Source organism: Equus quagga, chromosome 2 (assembly GCF_021613505.1).
Source record: "Equus quagga isolate Etosha38 chromosome 2, UCLA_HA_Equagga_1.0, whole genome shotgun sequence".
In the NCBI taxonomy this organism is placed as follows: Eukaryota; Metazoa; Chordata; class Mammalia; order Perissodactyla; family Equidae; genus Equus; species Equus quagga.
The window spans coordinates 79,754,903-79,774,136 of NC_060268.1; the positions used below are offsets into that span (position 1 = coordinate 79,754,903).

A 19,234-nucleotide genomic window follows, 5' to 3' on the forward strand; every position below is an offset into this window, starting at 1 on the left:
TGGAGGAAGATGGGCACAGATGTTAGCCAAGGGCTAATCTTCTTCAGCAAAAAGAGAAAGAAAAGAATTTTTTTCAACTATGGTGTGAAGTCTGACCCGAGTCTCCACCCCAATAGTCAGCCTTTCCCCTCTGACTCATGATGTTACCTCTGTTAAGTGCCAGCTTCCCACACATATGCAGGCTGAATCTGCTCCCTTGACTGGCCTATCTTTGCCCCCAGAGAAAATGGCCTTAATGCCTGTAGACTTGTAAGTCATGATGTTGGCTGGGCAGGCCTCTTTCCTTCGTCTTCCATTGTAGAAATTTCTCAGCTATTCTTGGGTTTTTGTCATTTCACAGCCATTTTAGAATTAGTAAAATTTCCCTCTCTCTCTCACACACACATACACATGTCCCTTCTGCTGGGATTTAGATGAGAACTAAAAAGAATGATAGATGTTAATTATGCCTCAATACCTTATGGTTTAATTACTGCCATGGAGGATACTTACCAATGGGTCAGTGCTGCACATGGGATCGCTGCTGAATTCTGGTCTGAGCTCATGTCTAGCAACTTTTTTTTTTTTTTTGGTGAGGAAGATTGGCCCTGAGCTAACATCTGTGCCAATCTTCCTCTACTTTGTAAGTGGGCTGCTGCCACAGCATGGTTTGATGAGTGGTGTGTAGGTTCGTGCTTGAGATCTGAACCCATGAACCCTGGTCTGCTGAAGTGGAGCCTGTAAACTCAGTCACTATGCCACTGGGCTGGCCTCTCATGTCTAGCAACTTTATGAAACTCTTATGGGCTCTGATGGTTGTCAATAGAATTTCTTAGATTTTCCGTGAAGAAAGTCACATTCTCGTCACCTAATTAAAATTTTGTCTCTTCCTTTCTGATGTTTTCTTCACATTATTCTATGATTCTAATTTTTCTACCAAGAGTATAAATTACCATTATGATTATAGAGATGACCATGCTAAGCCCGGGGCAGTGAGAAATGTGATATTCAGCCAGCTGAAAGTGAGGAGGCCTCCCAGCACTGCACTGGTGGGGCGTTAGGTGGTGACAGGTGCCTCTAGGTGCAGCCACACGTGATGTGTGGGCCTGAGTGTGTCAAGGCAAGAAAGTGTTGCCTCCCCCGTGGGGGTTAGGAGGGATGGGGGCAAAGTCACGCTACACTGGCTTCCCAGCCCATTCATCTGGAGCACCCACCTTTCTTTCGTTAGTGGAGATGGCTGAGAGGGTCCTGCAGGGTGAGGGTTCCCCCTGAGGTCTGACTGTGTGCCCCCACGTGCCAGGCCTGTGCTGTGGAAACTGTAAGGATGGCCCCTGCTCTTCAGGGCTCACGTCTAGACAAGAAAGTCATCTTCAAAAGCAATTTCCAGGCCTTGCTCAGCCTGCCCTCGGGCCTGTCCCACATCCTGTTAGGCACAAGGCAGGGCGGCCCGCGGGACCCACGCTGGCCTCGCACACCCTCCTCCTGCCCATGTGGCCTCATGCTGCCCTAAGGGGTGCGAAGTTTGGACCAAGGGAGCACATGTTTGAAAAGCAAGGCCTCAGCACCATGTTTACCTGCTGGGACATTAGCGAAGTTTTTGAATTTCTTGATCTGGAATCGCTTCACAGCCACAGGCTGGCCCTGGTACCGGGCCCGATAGATGACGGTGCCGCTCCCACCCTGGCCCAGGACGCTGCTCTGGTCCTCGCTGTGTTCCAGCTTGCTGTTCTCCAGGAAAAGCCTGCCAGAAACACAGCGTGGGGTCAGAAGGGACCTCCCCAGAGAGGCCTGTTGAGCTGAGAGGAGGGTTCCGGGTGGGACAGACGCGAGGATGAGCTTGGTTATTTATTCCCATTGCAGAGGCACAGAGCAAAGCCATCTGTGGGGCCAGACAGATCTGGGATGAACCCTGGGTCTGGGCGGGCTAAGCAGCCTCGTCAAGCCTTGGTGTCCTCCTCTGTCAGTTGGGCTCCTAACAGGACCTGGCTCACAGGTGCGGATGGTGACTGGCATGGGGTGAAGCCTTTGAAGGTGGTGGACATAGAAAAAGATTCCTCCGGTCCGTTTTCCTCCAAAAGACTCTGTGCTTTGAGATCTAGAATCCATCAGACAAACCACGTTTACCTACTGCTGGGTTAGTTGTTTCCCCATTTCTGTTTATTAAGCAAAGAATTATCTAAATGGCCATGTAGAGCTTCTGATAGGCATGACCAGTGTCCCCACAATGGATGGCTAGGAGTTCACCCAAGGGCAGGGAGTTTAGACCTTCTCACTGGTCTGTGTGACTAATCCCAGGTAAAAGGGAGATTTCTGTGGGGCTTTTGGAAATACTGCACGCCACTCCTGGAAGGGAGAGGGAGGGAGGGAGGGAAGGAGGGAAGGAGAGAGAGAGGGCAAGGCAGCCTCGATGTCCTGCCACTTCAGGGCTGCCTCCTGCTCTGCTGAGGTCCACCGGGTTCCTCATGAGCTACCTTTGCCAGGTGTCTCCACGGGAGCCCTCTGGGCCCCACAGGCCGACGCCCTCTTCCCTGGGGATGCAGTTGTTTCCCATGCCTTCCAGGAACAGATTCTGCAGCTGCTCAGACTTTGCACAGCTCAACCACATCAAACTCCAGGCAGATGCAACTGTACCCGTTGCAGCCCTTGGGGATGCAGCGGAAGATGAGCTGGGCTGTTCTCCAAGTGCCCACCCCAAAATGACCGGCTTGGGATGTGTGTGTGGGCTCTTGGGGGCCTCCTAGGATGGGCATGGGGAACAGAAGGAAGGTTGGGGATCCCTTGGGGCTCTCTGTTAGGACTCCTGTAAACTCAAGGCCGAAGGACAGGGCTCCAAGGATGCCAGGTGCCCCCACCCCCACATGCCCAAACTCCCAGTGGGAGGAGTGTGATGCTTCCGGGCCATGGTTGGACCAGTGCCAAAGTTTCCAGAGAACCTCTGCAGGATTGTGAATCCTGTTCAGATTGTCAGGCTTTTCAACTCCTGGCCAAGTACCTTAGTTTAAGAACCATGCTACAGCCTGTAATTAGATCCAAACCAACAGGGACACCAATCTGGCTCTCCAGATTCCACGCAGCAGTTCCACAGCCCAGACCCAGCTGGGGCATAAAACATAAGAAGGTTCAGCAAATAAATGAAAATTCTAAAATGTGGGGCTGCCTAATCGGGCACCATCCCAAGAAATCTGATTTATACAAATACAAAACTCTGCACATGGTCTTTGAGGAGTGAGAATCCTCATGTTAAAGATTTGGGAATAAAAGGAAGTCATCTTGCACAAGAGCGGTGTTTAATTGTCATTTCCACCGATGAGGTAACTGGGAGTATTGAAAAGCACGAAGCAGGGAGATGATCCAGTGCAGGGAGCGATTTCCTAATTTAATAGACTCATCCAGAAGCATGCTTTAGAACCCCAATTCTGCAATATCTCAGAGTACTCCACATCTATTTTCTTGGGATGGAGGAGCAACTTGGAAAAATGAGAATACAAATATTCTTACCCCCAAAATTTTCATTTTCTTTAAAGAAACCAGATATAGCAATTCTTTGAATAATAAAACAACAGGACTTCACAACTCCAAAAAAGTTGGTAACTACCAATGTCAAATTGTCTCCAGGGAGACCAAATCATAGCTTCCTGTTTCCATGACTACAGAAGATTCCGTCTTTTATCAAGCACTTGGATTTTGTGACCATTTCCTGTCGGATGGGACCGCAGTTTAAACGTTTTCTATTTTCTCCAGCATTCTTTCCCCAGTTATTATCTTCAATCAGCACAGGTAGACTCAACTCTACCAACAGATTTAGGGGATCTGAATGCTCAGCCTCAACGCAGGAGTCAGGAGTCCTCGTTTGCCAAGAAAGGAAATGAGGCTGTAGGTCTGGGAGTGCCCCCTCTTGAACACTTTCTATTCCTTGAGTCAGCAGCAAAATAGGCCTCAGAGGGGAGGAGGAGCTCAGAGGAAGGGAGCTCCAGCTAATGTGAGGGAAAGACCGGGTGGGGTCCCAGAACAGCTTCACCTTCCAAGTGCCCTGCCCAGCTGGGCCTGTTGCGGCCTCAAAACCAGAAAGCCCAAGCCTGGTTCCCTTCAGGCAGCCTAGGATGGGAGCCTGAAGTCCCCATGATTGGGCAGGAAGCATTGGCTGCAGAGGCTCCCCACTGAGGGTGGATTGCTGTGCGGTGTGGCATTGTGGCATACCTGGCTGGGAAGTCGGTCATGAACAGCTCAGGGACCAGCTCCTGGAGAGGCACAGGGAGGTCGGGGTGTCTGGGGCAGGAGATGAAGTCCCGCTCGATGGCCGTCAGCACACAGTCCTCCATGTCGAAGTACTGCACACTGTCCGATTTCTCACTTGGGTCAGCGTGCTGGGCCCAGGAGCTCTCGCAGACTGGGCAGGGCACGTACTGCTCCATGAGTGGCGTCCCATCACTCTCCGTGGCCGTCAGGGCTAAGTGGGGACAGAGCGAGAGACAGCTCACACAAAGGCAGCTGCAGGTGGGTCCCTTAACAGTACCCTGCAACCCCAGGCTGGGTGGGCGCTTCACAGGAGGGGTCTGTCTGCCCTCACCTGGACCCCAAGAGTGGCTGAAATGTGACTGCCACACTCCAGTTCATTTTTGGAGAGCACGAGCCTTGATCCTGAAAGATGCATGCAGGGAGGGGTCAGGGATGCAGGGATGCACGGGACAGCTGCTGGGTGGTCCTGACCCCGAGCAGGCTGGCTGAGGAGGGGCCGAGGGCTTGGGATCCCTCCTGCACAGCTGGGCCCTGACAGGATGCTGTGGGCTGGGTCTGAGCTATGCCACGCTCCAACAACCGAACCACAACCAGTAAGGAGCCATTCTTAAAATTAGAAACATAAGGCTTGCAATTACTGTGATCCTTTCTAGCAGAGCAGTGCAGGGGGAGAAATGTGTACAAATTATAACAGACAAAACCTAGTCATTCTACACAGGTTCCCTTGGGCAAGAGACACACAGCTTTTCTGAACACCTCTGGAAGGAGGTGCAAAGATGACTCTCCAAGGTGCCCTGGGAGGCACCTCGGGTGAGCTGACGGCCTTCTTCTTGCAGGGTAGGAGGTGGACTCCTAGAACCTTCTGGGCACATCTGCTGTCCACAGGCCTGTGTGTAACACACCCTGCCAGCTGTCCCCAGGCAGCCCTGTCTCAGGCCCTCAGCCCAGTCCTTCCTGTCTCAGGCGACTGTCTAATGGATGCCCAGTCAAATCCCAGCAGTGCCTGCTGTGGGGGACCAACGGTCAGCGGGGAGCCACACAGGGCCCAGGAGGGTTCACATGGGCCTAGCAGCCTCCCTTGGATGGCCAAGCATCCCCAACCGCCATGACTCACACGCCAAACTGCCTTCTCTCAGGCCCCTTTCTAAGCTTTTTTCCTTGTAGGTCACCCTTCCCGTCGACACCCAAAGGACCCCAGGCCCTGGTGTCTGGAGCACGCATCTGGAGCACGTCCTGCCGCTGTTCCTTAAGCATTTCCTTTGACCCTCTCCTGGGATGCAGGGCCGGCGTGCAGGTGAGGGAGCCAGCTCGGGGAGGCTGGGAGACTGGCCCAGCAGGCCAGTGGTGGTGCTCAGGCTCCAAACCCACTCTCCGTTCTCTCGGCCACCAGCCTTCAGAGGCTGAGGGCTCACTGGGTAGAGGCTGTTCCACTTGGCCCCAGGAGGCCTCCTCCCTGCAGGACGCCCTGCGGGTTTGTCTCCACTCCAATAGCAAAACAAACAGAGGACCTCAACAGCTTCACTTCAAAAAGTATTTTCTTTGGGTGGACTGTCAATGAAGACACTGATCAAAGGGTCTGAAAAAGGCCGGGTGGGTGGTTGATCACCTCTGGGATTTGAGGGAGGCGGCCAGGCAGGGAAGCAGAAGGGGGCCCTGGCAGGTGTAGCTCCCTTCTCTCCCCACCCCTGCACAAGGGGTGCATCTCCAGCTGTGGGGTACTCCGAGATTTCAGCAGCACTGTCCTCACTGCGCGAGGCTTACACTGAGGGTCTTCTTGGACCACGCATGGTACCCAGGGTTGTCTTTCTTCCCATACACTGTGGGCAGCCAGGAGGCCAGGCCCTCACACGCCTGACAGGGACTGGGCCCAGGTCTGTCCTTCCCATGGCGCCCCAACCACGCCCAAAGCTGGACTCCCCCAGGGGTCAGGACTCTGCCAAAGGGCTGTTAGGACCCCTCTGGTTTCCTTGGGCTGAATCCCAGTGGGATTCTGTTCCCCAAATAAGGAACCCTGCCCTAATATATAATGAAATATTAACATGAGCAAACACTTGGTTCAAGAACATTCTCTCACCGGGAAACCACTGATCGATCAGGGAATTGACATGGTCTGTGATAAAAGCCATCGCTGAGAAGTCCCTCATTTCTGATTGGCAAATGATTTTTATTCCTCCGCTTTTTTTCTTTTTCCAGTTCACATCCGAGGATTCCACACTGCAACCCAGAAACAAAAAGGAATCCGTTGTGATCTGGCTGTGGAAGGCCCTGGTGTGAGCTCCTGGCCTCCAAGGCAAAGACCTGACCCCCAGGGGCCCACAGGGCCTGGGGTCAGCAGGACTGTCGGGGGTCTCTCGCATTTGTGTACCAGCGTGCGTGGCCCTGCCCCGTCCCCCCACCACCCCCCAACATGGCCAAGTGGTCACAACAAGGACTTTGCAATAAGGGATGCTCAGGCTGGGATCCGGCCCTTAGGTGAGGCCCTAGCGAAGTTCTTTCCCTCTCTGAACCACGGTGTTCTCATCCACCAAGCGACAACTGGGAGCTCGAAGCGGGAACATCTATATGAAAGCACCACACACCAAGAGCGGCCCAAATCAGGCCCTCACGGAAAGTTACTTTCCCCTTTTTCCCTCTCTTCTCACAGAACTGAAAAATATTTTGAAAAATTCGTCATAAATATGAAATAATCTTGTGTATTTATTAAGCCTGATTAAAAATCACCTGTTAAACCTGCAGAGCTGACTTTATGTCTATCTCTCTCAAAAAAAATAAAGAAAACAGGAGAAGGGAACTAAGTTAGGTATTCTGTAATGTCGCACATGGCATCAGGGCTGGGGAAACCAGTGGTATCAGCTGGGGCATCATCTCTTAGGATAAGGGGGTGTGGTTGGATGGCTGCAAGGCCCCTGCAGGTTCCACCTAATGACCATGGGGGTGCCGGAGCCTCAACCCTGAGCTCAGTGGCCGCCCACCTCCCTCAAGTCCTGGGCTGTGGTCACCACACTGTCCCTCACCTTTCCTGTCCTACAAGGGGAGAGAAGTCTGGGCGAGGATATGGGGAACCTCTGGGACGTTTGCAAGGGGGGGGGTCTCCTATTTGAAGCAAGCTGCCACGATGAGCTGCTCTCTGGAGCAGAACCCTGACACCAAGTGGACAGTCTCTTGGCAGAGGCTGCCCCTGGGGCTGTCTCCACGGCACCACAGTGACCCAGTCAGGTGGGCTCCCACACGTTCCTACCTGAGGTAGCCCCCGTCAAAAGTGACCAGGAGCCCTTCCTGCCAATAGATGGTCTGATTTCTTTTCACTCTGAATGTGCTGCAGCGATTTCTCTGGTTTCCTGTAAAACTGTAAATGGTGACTCTCCTGTGTCTGCTTTTAGTATTCTTCTTGTTTTCAAAAAGCTGAAAGACAGAGAAAAGACCCTGCTAAGTATTCTGGGCTCCTCGCTGGCCCTGGGCAGAGACCTGAAGAGGCCACATCGTGATAAATGAGCACCGTTTGTCCCACCCGGCTCATCCTGCTGCCCATTTAAATGGCGCATTATCTGCAGGGTCTCCAGGAGGCTCTGGGAACACATTTTCCCCAAAGGACTGAAATAGGCTTTTCTTCTTCAAATCTTTTCTTTCTTTGATTTTACAAGCAAAAATTTAGTTTAGAAAATGTGGAAAATACAGAAAAATGTAAGAGAGAAAATAAAACACCAACTTAACACCAAGCAGAGAGATCATGAAATTTTGGTCTATTTTATTTTAGGATGTTTTCTATCTACATATATGTTTATAAAGCAGCTGAGGCCATATTTTCTAATTTTGTATACTTTTTACAAACCTCACTTTTCCGATGCCATTAAAAGCTCATAAAATTCATTCTTCTAAAGCTCAATATTTTATTAAGTATAGTAACTTCTGAATCATTTTTCTTTGGACGTTAAGGTTGGTTCCCATCTTTTGCTCCTCAAGCCAGATGAACATGAAATGCACGAAGCTTTCTCCGATTTCAAATGATTTCCTTAGTTCAGATTTTAGTAGTAGGATTCCTGGGTCAAAGGGTCTGAACGTTTTCAGGCTCTAGATGTGTATTGAGGAGTCGCGTTCAAAACAATTAGACAACATAAACGCTGACTGAGGTGTGTGACCATTTGGAGATTCTGCGGCTGGCTGTTAGGGCTTAGCTCTGCGCTCATTTGAGACGTGAACAGTGGCATCTCATTGATCCTTGAATTTGCATGCCTTTGATTACTCCTGAGACTCAAGCCTTTTCCTCATCTGAATTTCAATAGGACTTCTTTCCCAATTTGAGTGAGGGATGCTGCCAGGAAGGGGCCCTGCCTCTGTGCCCAGCTTCCCCCTCACTCCGCCAACCGCTGAGCCCACTTGGGAGCTCAGCCCTCACACGATGCTGGTGCTTGGTGACCTCCCACTTAGAACGTGGTGGGAGGAAGAGTTCAAAGGGAGGGCAGAGTGACCGAGCGGGAACGGAGGACAGCCAGCTCCTGCACCCACTCCTTCCCTCACTGCACCCTCCTGGCGCTACAGACAAGTCTCCCTGCCCGCTAAGATGTGTCGAGACAGTTAGGATTTTCAGGCTCTTGCATTAATTTTTTAACATTTCAGTAAAATGGGAAGATCAAAGAATATCTTTATTTAGCCCAGAAGCTGTAATTCCATAAGGGCCTTTTAATTAGAATGTGGCAAAAGTAAACTCACACTGAGTTTAATGTCAATTATTCAAAAGACCAGGTTTATGCCAAGGGTTCTCACATCACAGGGAGGGTCAGAATCCCCTGGAAGATGTGGAAAACGGAGTTCTGGGCTCCTTCCTGGAGTTCCTGATGGGGCAGGTCTGGGGTGGGGTGAGAATGTGCAGTTCTAATAAGTTCCCAGGTGATGCTGATTCCGCTGGTCCAGGAACCCCTCTTTGAGAACCACCACTCCAGACAACTAGGACTTCCATATTATTGTCTTGCATTGAAATTAATGTTGATGGACAGCTGGGACTCCTTTCAACAACCCCAGGTGAACCCACAGAAAATAACTCCTTGGGTTAGGTCTTCATTGCTTCCAGACCAAGTTAAAGTTCTATGCCAGGAGTTCCCAAGCTTGACTGGACAGTGGAATCACCTGGGAGCTTTAAAAAAACTAATGCCTTAACTGATCACATCCAAAAATTCTGATTTAAGTGGTCTGGGGTCTGGTCTGTGTCTTTTAGAAGCTCTCTGCATGAGTCTAGTGCACAGCCTGAGTAGCCAAACTATGGTTCCAAAGCTATGGTTCTCTAAGTGTGGTCCCTGGACCAGCAGCATGCCCTGGGGCAATGGTTAGATATGCAGATTCTTGGGTCCCACTCTACACCCACTGAACCCGAACCTCTGAGTGGGGCCCAGCCACCTGTGTTCTAACAAGCCCTCCTGGGAATTTTGATGTGGGTTAGCTTAGAACCACTGCTTTGAAAGGGAATATTCTAGATAAGCCAGCTGGGCGCTGATTTGGTATTCACAGAATGGTTCAAATGTATCCACTGGCCTAGAGAAGAGAAGGCAGCCAGGCTGCGCTTGCCTCCTGGCCCGGTCAGCAGCTTTGTTGCAGGAGATGGGTCTTTAATCGGGACCCTCAGGCAAAAGGCACGTCCCTTCCTCTAGGGCACAGCTGCAGGTGCCTCACATACATCCCCCTGTGCAGAAACTGCAGCTACCTGGAGGTCCATCTCTGCCAAGCTGATCAGCATCCGTGCTATAAACCTTTGCCAGAAGCCAACGGGAACGAAGCTCATCTTAAACACCCTCTGAATGGTGTTGGCCGTGGGGTGCCGCATGCCGTGGGTGTCCAGGCCAGGTTTGGATGGAAGGAGATGTGGCAGGAGATAGCTGAAACACATCAAAGGGGACCAGTGAACCGTGTGGCCCGAGCTCTGGCCCGAGCTCTGCAGCAGGGCCCTGACCCTGGCAGACAGCGTGGCCCAGGGCAGGGTCTGCTGAGTCAGCCCCGACTGCCCGGGCGCCTTCCTCCCGGTGCCTTTGTAACTGTGGTTTTAGAAAGAGAGGGTAGTTTATATGCTGAGAATAAATGCTCCAAGAGAAAATGAAGATGAGCACAATGAATTTACTTATTGAAGCCTCTAAGGTAGACCAGGATGATGCTAACGGAAGACATGAAAACATCTGTGGTCATAGACGCATCAGACATAGCAAATCGCACTCTGTAAACTGGGTTGTGATTGGGGAATCGCTTAAAATTAACTTTGGACTGTGAAGGGAAAACAAATACAGCTGCATAGTTCCAAGGACAATGGAGATATTGGGGTCAGAGTAACGTTTTTGGCCTTCAAAGCTATTTATTGTTCTTGGCCAGTTGAGACAATACAATTGCCTTAAAAATTGGAATGAGGCTGTTTGTGCAAAAGAGGGATGTTTTATTAGAGCACTCTTGCTCATTATAAAAGTGCTGAATCGCCGTGTCAGTGAGCCGTTCATGACTGTGGTCATTTGAGAACAGCTGAAACCGGGGAGGTCCCTCCAAGAGTGTGCCTGAAAACCAGCATCTTCTGTGTGCCGTGGAGCCGCGGGGCAGGCACAGGCGGCCACCGGCGAAGCCTTGGCTGTGCCCTTTTCTTAACAAAGGCTTTGCTTCAGCTCTCCTAATCCTCTTAAAATACATCAGTTTAGGTTCAGTAAAATGCCTTTAGAACATTCTGGATGAGAACACTGAAAATACTGTAGAAGGAAAACTCAATGACAGTCTGGTGGGCCGAGTGTACAGGCGTCAGTCCCGGCTCTGTGTCCTCAGCACATGGCTTCACCTCACTGAGAGTCCCCTGCCCCGACGTGGGAAGAGAAAGGATACTCACCTTGCAGCAGGGCTGAAGGACAGATGGGGCTGTGCGGTGAGGGCCCACAGCGGGCAGGCGGTGAAGTTTTAGGTCCTCCAGCCATTTCAGATCATGGGTGAAGGACCTTCTCAGCCACCCCAGCTAGACTGCCTCTCTCCAGCCCCAGGCCCTCTCCAGCAGAACACCCTGATTTATCCCTTCATGTTTTGAAAAGTCCTTGCTTGTCTATCTGTTCAGTGTCCCTCCTCAAAACCAGAGGCCCTTGTCAGTGCCTAGTATGATTTACTCTGCTGCTTCCACCCACATCACACCCAGTGTGGATCTCTCGGCACCCCCTTACACTGGCCGTGCCCTGCAGCTTCCTCCTTCTTTCCCTCCTTGTAGGTGTGCACTGCCTGAGGGGAGGGAGCACGCTTTGCACCCAGGGGCCCCAGCATGGTGCACATGGAGCAGGTGCTTAGTATATTTTTTTTTTTTGAGGAAGATTAGCCCTGAGCTAACATCTGCTATCAATCTACCTCTTTTTGCTGAGGAAGACAAGCCCTGAGCTAACATCTGTGCCCATCTTCCTCTACTTTAAATGTGGGATGCCTGCCACAGCATGGCTTGATAAGCGGTGCGTAGGTCTGCACCCGGGATCTGAACCGGTGAACCCCAGGCCACCGGAGTGGAATTTGCGAATGTGCTACACCATCGGGCCAGCCCCAGGTGCTCAGTATTTTTGAAGGCAGAGATGACTTATAAGCCAGCATGGCAAATGAAGAAAGCCCTTCTAAAGCGGAGTGGGGACCCTGGTGAGACCACTGGCACCTGCTTGAGAGCAACTACTAACTGGAAAATCCCGACCCAGGGGATGACCAGAGAGTCAGCAAGATGGGAATGAAGAGGCCAATTCTTCAGGTGTCTGTTGAACATAAAGCCGGGAAGACCTGGGTGGTACATGCATGGAGGAGCTGGCTCATGTGGCACCATTGAGATAGCCTCAGACAGCAGGGCAGGAGCCCTTCCCAGAGTGCTGAGAGCGAACGAGTCTCCGCCCGAAAGATGCACAGATGCTCAAAAGAGCACGTGGGCTTCCAGGAGCTTCAAACACTCCCTGAAGGTTTCCAAGGGCCTGGAGGCGTTCGTGGATTGCAGGTTGAAGTCTCTGCTCTCAAAGGAGTGCAAATGTGATAGCCTGCACTGTTCAGAGACGGTCAGCAGCACTGCTGACCATATAAGAGCTTATGGTGCAAGGAGCCGGCACTCGCCGAGGGCACAAGGGAACCATTACACCTGTGCTAAGTCGGAAACTGCTTGGGTGTTCATGACTTCATATGGAACCGGACATTAGGCTGTGACTGCTTCGCACAAAGGAGGAGTAACAACAACAGTACTGCTAACAGCTGATGTCGTTGGAACTCTCAGGTGCAATGCTTTACGTGAATTGACTCCTCACAACTATAATGCCAGCAGGTGATAGTATTATTCCCATTTTACAGATGAGAAAAGAAAGGTAGTTGGGACTCACACTCAGGCATTCTAGCTCCATGTTCTAACCCCCTGCAGTATAAGCTTCCACAAGGACTTGGCAATGGTCTGGCTGATTTTATTGGTCAACTGGACATACATGTATGTGTAACTGACTTGCTGTTACTGAGTGCTAATTGTCTCCTCACTCCTCCAATCTGTTGATAAAATCACCAGCAAACTGTCAGATCTCAGCCATGTTGTCAACGCACAGGCTGCCTCATCTTGCACTTTTTAATGGACCAAAGTCAAGCACACCTCTGGGCCACAGGATGAAGGATCATGAGGATACTGAATTCCCCTTTGGGGTTTCTCCTTTTAGGACTCACTCATGGCCCCCACGGGGCTGGAGCATCAAGAAGGACTGAGCCCTCCCTCGCAATAGCTATAAGGCTAAGTGGAAATCTGAGGGTGCCTCAGGTGAAGGGGACCCAGGGCTGGCTCCCGGGAGGCCCAGTCTGTGCCGACGGGATCTCTGGGCTGGCTGCACAGTGTCCAGGCCAGCTCCCCAGGAGTCTCCAGCGGGCATCCCCCTCAAGCTCTGGGGTTGGGGGGCAGGGTGGTACATGTCGTATGGTAGGCGCACGGGAAAGGTCTGTGGATTTGGGATCCTGGCCGCTGCCTCATGGCCAACATCAGCATCAGACCCAGGAAGTGGCTGAAACTGAAATTAGAGCAAGGAGACCCTGTACTCAGCTGTACTCAAGCTGTTTAGGGTGGAGCATCACTGGACGGGACCCATGCCCCGCAGCCACTGCCCTCCCTACATTTGAAGCCAGGATGTGTAATGAGCACGCACATCCTCATCACTTACTCCACTTTTATTCAGCAAATAACCAATCAGTCAACCCCCTAAAAGGTGAACCAGTTATTTTTAATGCTTGCATATTTCCCTACACCTTTTCACTAAATGGATTTCTTTGAATTCCCTGGCCCAGAATTTCTTTGAATTCCCACCCCACTGTGGCCCCAGCCCAGGCAGGCAGGTTATCGCCATGGCCTGTCCCTGGAAATCTTGTTTAAGCCACCAGCGGCCCCAGTCCTGACTCTCTCCTCCAGGGAGTAGCCCGCACAGCTCGGTCTGTGGCCTCACCTGTCATTGGCGACGGGCAGGGCGATCTCGAACTTGGCCAGGAACTGGAAGTACTGCTCTTCTGTCTGCTGCGTGAAGCCAGTCCCGACCAGGAGCATCCTGAGGTCCTCCGCCCGGATGACCCCATTCTTGGCCACCGACCGGGAGCCCTTGATGTTGAAGATCCTCTGCAGACATTCGGACAACCAAATGGGGTCGAGGAAGTAGAGGTTCCTCAGGCCGTGGCTGGTGTCCGGGAAGTGGAGTAGGGTGCCAGTTTCTATGAGGAAGCTGATGGCTGTCCAGAGAAGGGGAGGAGGGGCAGTGTCAGACCAAGGCCAAAAGGGACTCTGGGTGACCTATTTTCAAGGTGGCCGGGTCATGAATTCTTGTAGGAAGCAACCAATACTCCCAACATGCAAGGCCCTTCAGACCTGCAAGCAGCCCCTCACAGGTTCTCTAACAGCACCGCATAACTCTTGCCAAAGAGCTGATCTGACGGCCAGCTGGGGAGCTACAGTGGATCCACCCCCATTATTCATAGATTCCATCTTTGCAAATCTGCCTACTAGTTAAAATTTATTTCTGATCCCAAAATCCATACCCACAGTGCTTCTGTGGTCACTTGCAGACATGCACAGAGTGGTGAAAAATTTGAGTCCTGTTTCTGGGGGCCCCATGCCTGTGCCCGCCCACCCTCCTGGCCCACCCACCGGACTGCAGGTCCTCGTAGTCCTTAATGTCGTTGCAGGGCGTCTGCTCCACCAGCTGCTCCAACTGCCTGTCAGTCAGGTACTGCACGTCGTCGCTCAGGCTGCGTCGCTGCTGCTCCGCCAGCACAGCCTCCTGGAGGCTCAGGTAGCTCCTGGGGATCTGGGGGACAGGTGGGCAAGGCTGGGCCCCTCAGGTCCCAAGGCCCTGGCCAGCCCAGCCCCGCCTGCCACCCTCCTGGGGCTGGAGAAGGTGGAATGTTGTTTCCTCTCACTGCCCCATCTCCTTCCCCAAGAAACTGCTCACACTGGGATCACCGAGCCCGGTGACACAGCATCAGTATTTTACAGTAGAGAGGGGGGGAGTATGGGTTCCCTCACAAATGGGAAGCAGGCCCCTCTGGTTTCAAGTGGATGAGGGAGGAACCCACCAGCCTCCCGGCAAGTCGCTGGCAGCCGATGGTGCTGCCCACGTCCTTCATGCTGCACGTGACGTGGAAGATCAGCTGTCGCAGCCCTTCCTGACCTTCCAGGCTCTTACAGGAAAGCTCGCTGTGAGTGCAAAGAAGAACCGTGCTTATCCATCACACCTCCCCTCTCTGATAAGCGTTGCAGCATCTCTGTTTTCCCAAGGGTTTCTTCCCAAACACAGGCAAGTGAGGGAACTCATGAAAGACAGAAATTTATTGAGGCCTTGCTTGGTGCAAAGCACTGTGCTTGGAGCTCCATGATATGTCACGTTAGGCTGTCTTCCCAATGTGCCCATTTTACAAAGGAAGGAAGTGCGGCACGCAGCTATAAGGTGACCCCCAAGGACACATGCTGGAAAGGAGTAGACTCAGGGTGGATCCAGGACCCAGAGCCAGCGTTCCTACTATCACAGACCTTGGGGGGCATCCTCAAGGGCACAGGAGGAATTCCTGAAAGCCCCACCCTGCATTCTGAGCCAGGCTGATGTGTCCCCAGGCTGGCCTGCGCATCGTCAGTGGCATTCCATGCAGAGTGAGGAAACCGAGAGCCACCACTGCAGCTGCAGCAACACACACTTTCTTCCCATTAGAGAATGCTTATGTAACTCACTGAGCCTCAGTTTCATCATCTGCAAAGTGGGCACAACAATCCCCATAATCTACAGGGCTGTCATGAAAGTCCAAGGCCTGGAGGTAGGAGAAGCAACAAGCCCAGGACGCTGGTCCCATAGGCAGTGACCCATCCTGACCCTGACTCTGACCTCCCCCATCCCAGCCCCTTCTGGACCACTCAGACCGAATATGGGGCCAGGACCAGGACCACACCTGGGATCTGTTCTTGATCAGTGATCAATAGATGTAACGGGTGGTGAACAAGTTTACATCTCCTGGTCCCATGGGGGCTGCGCATGCTCAGCACTGGCCACAGTGGGGTGGTGGGTGGAGCCAGAAAGGAAGCACAGAGAGGACGTCTCCAGACCCTGCCCTGCCAGGCCTCTAGTAGGTCCTCACCCTCCCCAGGGCTGGGTCAGCTCTAGGGGTCAAGCTGCGACCCTTAACCCTGGAAGGGGCCCAAGAGGAGCCCAGCCCCTGGCTCAGGAGCCCTCCGCGGGCAGGTCCCAGGTGTCCCCAGGAAGATGAAGAAGTGAGGGACTGGCAGCCATGCCATGTGTGAGGTCGGAGTGAGCAGGAGGCTGGGGGACACCCACTGTAAGTGTTTGAAGGTGATGTCTGGGAAGCCGGTGGCCCTGGACCCGGAGGGCGAGCGGCAGAGCGCCAGCACGTAGGCCCGCAGTGTCGCGATTCTCTCCACACGGAACTTGGTTTCGATCAAGTCCAGGTGTGTTCCGACGACCAGCACCACGGCGTTTGGGGCCTTGGCCTGTGAGAGAGAGCCCTGCCACTGAGCACCAGCTCCCTTGACTCAAACAAGAGACAGGAACAGCTCCCCTGGAGCACGGGTGTGAGACCCTGGATGCCGTGGCCCTCCCTCAGCCTGTCATCACCCAGCCAGTGCCCTGCATTCCTCTCTGTAAGCCTCGAGGGCCTGTAATGACACTGAGGGGCGTGTGAGGCACCCATGACTCCTCCCATGAGGCTGGATTTCTGATCCCTTCAGACAGTGCGTCAGCTACCTGAGGCAGTGGCCTGCATCCAGGCCCCCATCACCTTTACACTTGAGAGTGGACGCTTCTCCCTTTTGAGCCCAAGGTGGGGGGGGAGGCTCTTAAATTTAAGGTAGAAGAAAATTCTAAGCACACCACCCACCATCTGGCCGAGAAGGGTTTTCAGGGCTTCCTTGTGACCTATGATTCGGGGGCCCTCTGTGAGAGCCCACCAAAATGCAAAGCATTTCTCCCTAACGATTTATTTTTTTCCTCAATAAAGGGGGATGCTTCAGAGAAGTGGCCGGACCCCTGTGACACTCTGGGGACTGAGGATGGAGGGCTCGCGCCTCCTTACCTCGATGTTGAGCAGCCAGAACTGGAGGTTGGCCACAGCCTCCTCCCCCAGCGCCAGGTTCCAGACTACCACATACAGGGCCTTATCCGTGAAGAAGCACTGGTTGACCGTGGCCATGCTGGCGGGCCCGCCGATGTCCCAGACGTTGAACTCCACGGACTCAACCTACTTGAGCGACAAGGCAGGGACAAGGAGGTGTTTTAGAAACCAAGATTTTAGTCAATCAAATTCAGGTAACTGATCGCTTTGAACACTGCACTTGGGGGCCTGAGAAAGACACGACAGTGGGAAAGCTTTGCCTGCCCTGCCGTTGGTGTCAGGAATCAGTAATCTAAGCGAGGGAAGGGGCCCAGAGACACAGAGGTGGGCTTCTGGGGCCTTCCCTCTCCTGCTAACAGAGCAGGGGACCAGGCCCTGGACGCCGGTTCCCGAGGGTGGGGTCATTTGTGTCTCTCTGTGTCTGTGGAACATTGGAGGGCATTGTCCTGCCTCCGCCTCGGCTTCAGATGGTCAGGAGCCATCCTGCTGGAGGAAGCCCTGGTGCTGACGTCAGCGCTCGCACCAAGGCTTAACCTCCATCTGTGCGAGGGCAAGGCCAAGGAGACGGGCCTCCGAACTCGTGTAGGTCAGAGGGCGGCGCCCACCAAGGATGATGGGAAACTGCCCTGACGGGGAAATCAAACAAAAGATTAGCTGTTGGGCTGCCGGGAAAGGCTGTCTAAACGGTGGTTTCTCTATCGTTCTATGAGGTCAGAGTCTGGCCCGAGCAGCTAAGCCTGCAGTTCTCTGTAGCAAAGACTCGTTTCCACGATGCTGCAGTCTGGCCTGCTTTTGTACAGAGATGATAACAGACAGCTGTTCTAAACTGGCTGAGGGCCCAGCCACAGAGAGAGTTACGGGCTCGGCGTTGGAAAGCTCAGGTGGTTGTCCTCCCACGAAAGGAGGGGGAAACTTTAATGATGGCAGAAGGGGGGGGGGGGTGCTGAAGGACAGCAAAAATGGAAATAATAATTCACCCCTCAGGCTTCTGACAACCATTTGCTAAAGAACAGAAGGAAGAAAGTGACAATGAATAATTGCTTAAAAAAGCAGGAGGGAATCCAGGGACTGTGGTTACTTGAGAAAACCTTCAGACGTGAGTTAGCTGGGTTCACTCCTGGGGTGTTGGGGGGTGGCTAGTATTGATTATTTGACTGTTCTGGCCCTAACAGGCGGACTTTGTTCTTCAGAGGACCAGTTTCTGAGTCCCTGTTAAAATATAGACTCGGTTTAAATGCCTAAGGACTTGACTTACATCTCTCTGACTTGGAAAGTGATTTTGTGTGAAAGACTCCGCAGCAAAACCTGTCTGTAGCTGGCACGGGGCCGGGGGCTGTGAGGACAATCACGCAGCCTCTGGCCTCAAGGCCCCTTGGTTTTCCACAGCCTCCTTGCAGCTGGATCCCTGCGTGGCTCTGTGTAACCATGAATACGGCCACACGTAAGGGAAGCATTATCAGCGTGTGTTCGTTCCCCGCTCTGGGAGAAACAGCTAACGGCCCTGTGCTGTGTTCCGTCCCAACAGTATCCCACAGACTCCTTTCTCTGACTCAAGTGCAAGGCCATTTTCATTTTCATTTGTCGCATACTGAATGGAAAACAGGATGATTAACAGGTTCATTGAAAGATTCATTTTAAATTGGGCTTAAAAACTAGACTTTTCAGAGCTTGGGGTGAAAGCAGGTGTCAGGGAGCACAGTGCCCTCACTCCAGGGGTGCTTTCTCAGCCTCCCCATTCGGAGCAGGTGATGGTGTGTCTCACTGCCGATGGTAGTAGTTCGTTTGTAGGCCTGGGGAGCGGCCCTACACCAGACGACTTGAATCGCAATCTTTGGAGCCACTGCTGTCTTTAAAAGCTCATCAAAGAAATCTAACAGACAGCCAGAGTTAAGAACCACTGTCTCAGAGCCTCAACTTAGCTATAACAGAAAAACTATAAGGTCATGTTAAGAAATTATTCACTGCCCTTGGCAGGAGCTGGTTTGAAACAGCACGCAGTGGCCCCTGCAAATATCCTGGGTCTCAGACACCGGGCTGAGAAAATCTTGGACTGTGGAGAGAAGGGAGAAGGGGCCCAGGGAAGTTCCCTCCCACCCATGGCGACTGAGCACGCCGACCATCCTTGACCTTGGCTCTCGAGCCAGCTGGCCTCTGGAGCTCCCACTTGGTGGTCCTGATGGTGGCCTCGCCGTGCACCACCTGGGGGGCCCTCCCCGTCTGCAAGATCTCCAGGAGGGTGGACTTGCCCTGGCGCGGAGGACCCACAATGATCATCTTCATCAGCTTGCACTTCTCCGCTCTCCGCAGCTGGGCACGCAGGTAAGACAACATTGCTTTGGGGCCTATGCAGAATCACAGAAGGGAAAAGTAGATGCTGCCGCTGACCTATAGGTAGGAATATGCTCACATCTCTTGGAAACAAAATAGTGTC

The 19,234-nt window shown here is 52.6% G+C and overlaps 1 protein-coding gene across 3 annotated transcripts in view; it reads right to left on the reverse strand.

Annotated features, from left to right (window-relative positions):
* Window positions 1–19,234, reverse strand: part of LRRK1 (leucine rich repeat kinase 1) — a 122,745-nt gene that overhangs the window by 17,328 nt on the left and 86,183 nt on the right. For all 3 annotated transcript variants that reach the window (XM_046653835.1, XM_046653836.1, XM_046653837.1), the window contains 11 exons: window positions 18,931–19,145; window positions 16,765–16,929; window positions 16,011–16,183; window positions 14,764–14,884; window positions 14,336–14,495; window positions 13,644–13,920; window positions 9,908–10,079; window positions 7,454–7,617; window positions 6,290–6,429; window positions 4,177–4,426; window positions 1,554–1,720 (listed from right to left, as the gene is read on the reverse strand). In XM_046653835.1, the coding sequence (XP_046509791.1) occupies window positions 1,554–1,720; window positions 4,177–4,426; window positions 6,290–6,429; window positions 7,454–7,617; window positions 9,908–10,079; window positions 13,644–13,920; window positions 14,336–14,495; window positions 14,764–14,884; window positions 16,011–16,183; window positions 16,765–16,929; window positions 18,931–19,145 (2,004 nt within the window). The remainder of the gene's footprint in view (window positions 1–1,553; window positions 1,721–4,176; window positions 4,427–6,289; window positions 6,430–7,453; window positions 7,618–9,907; window positions 10,080–13,643; window positions 13,921–14,335; window positions 14,496–14,763; window positions 14,885–16,010; window positions 16,184–16,764; window positions 16,930–18,930; window positions 19,146–19,234) is intronic.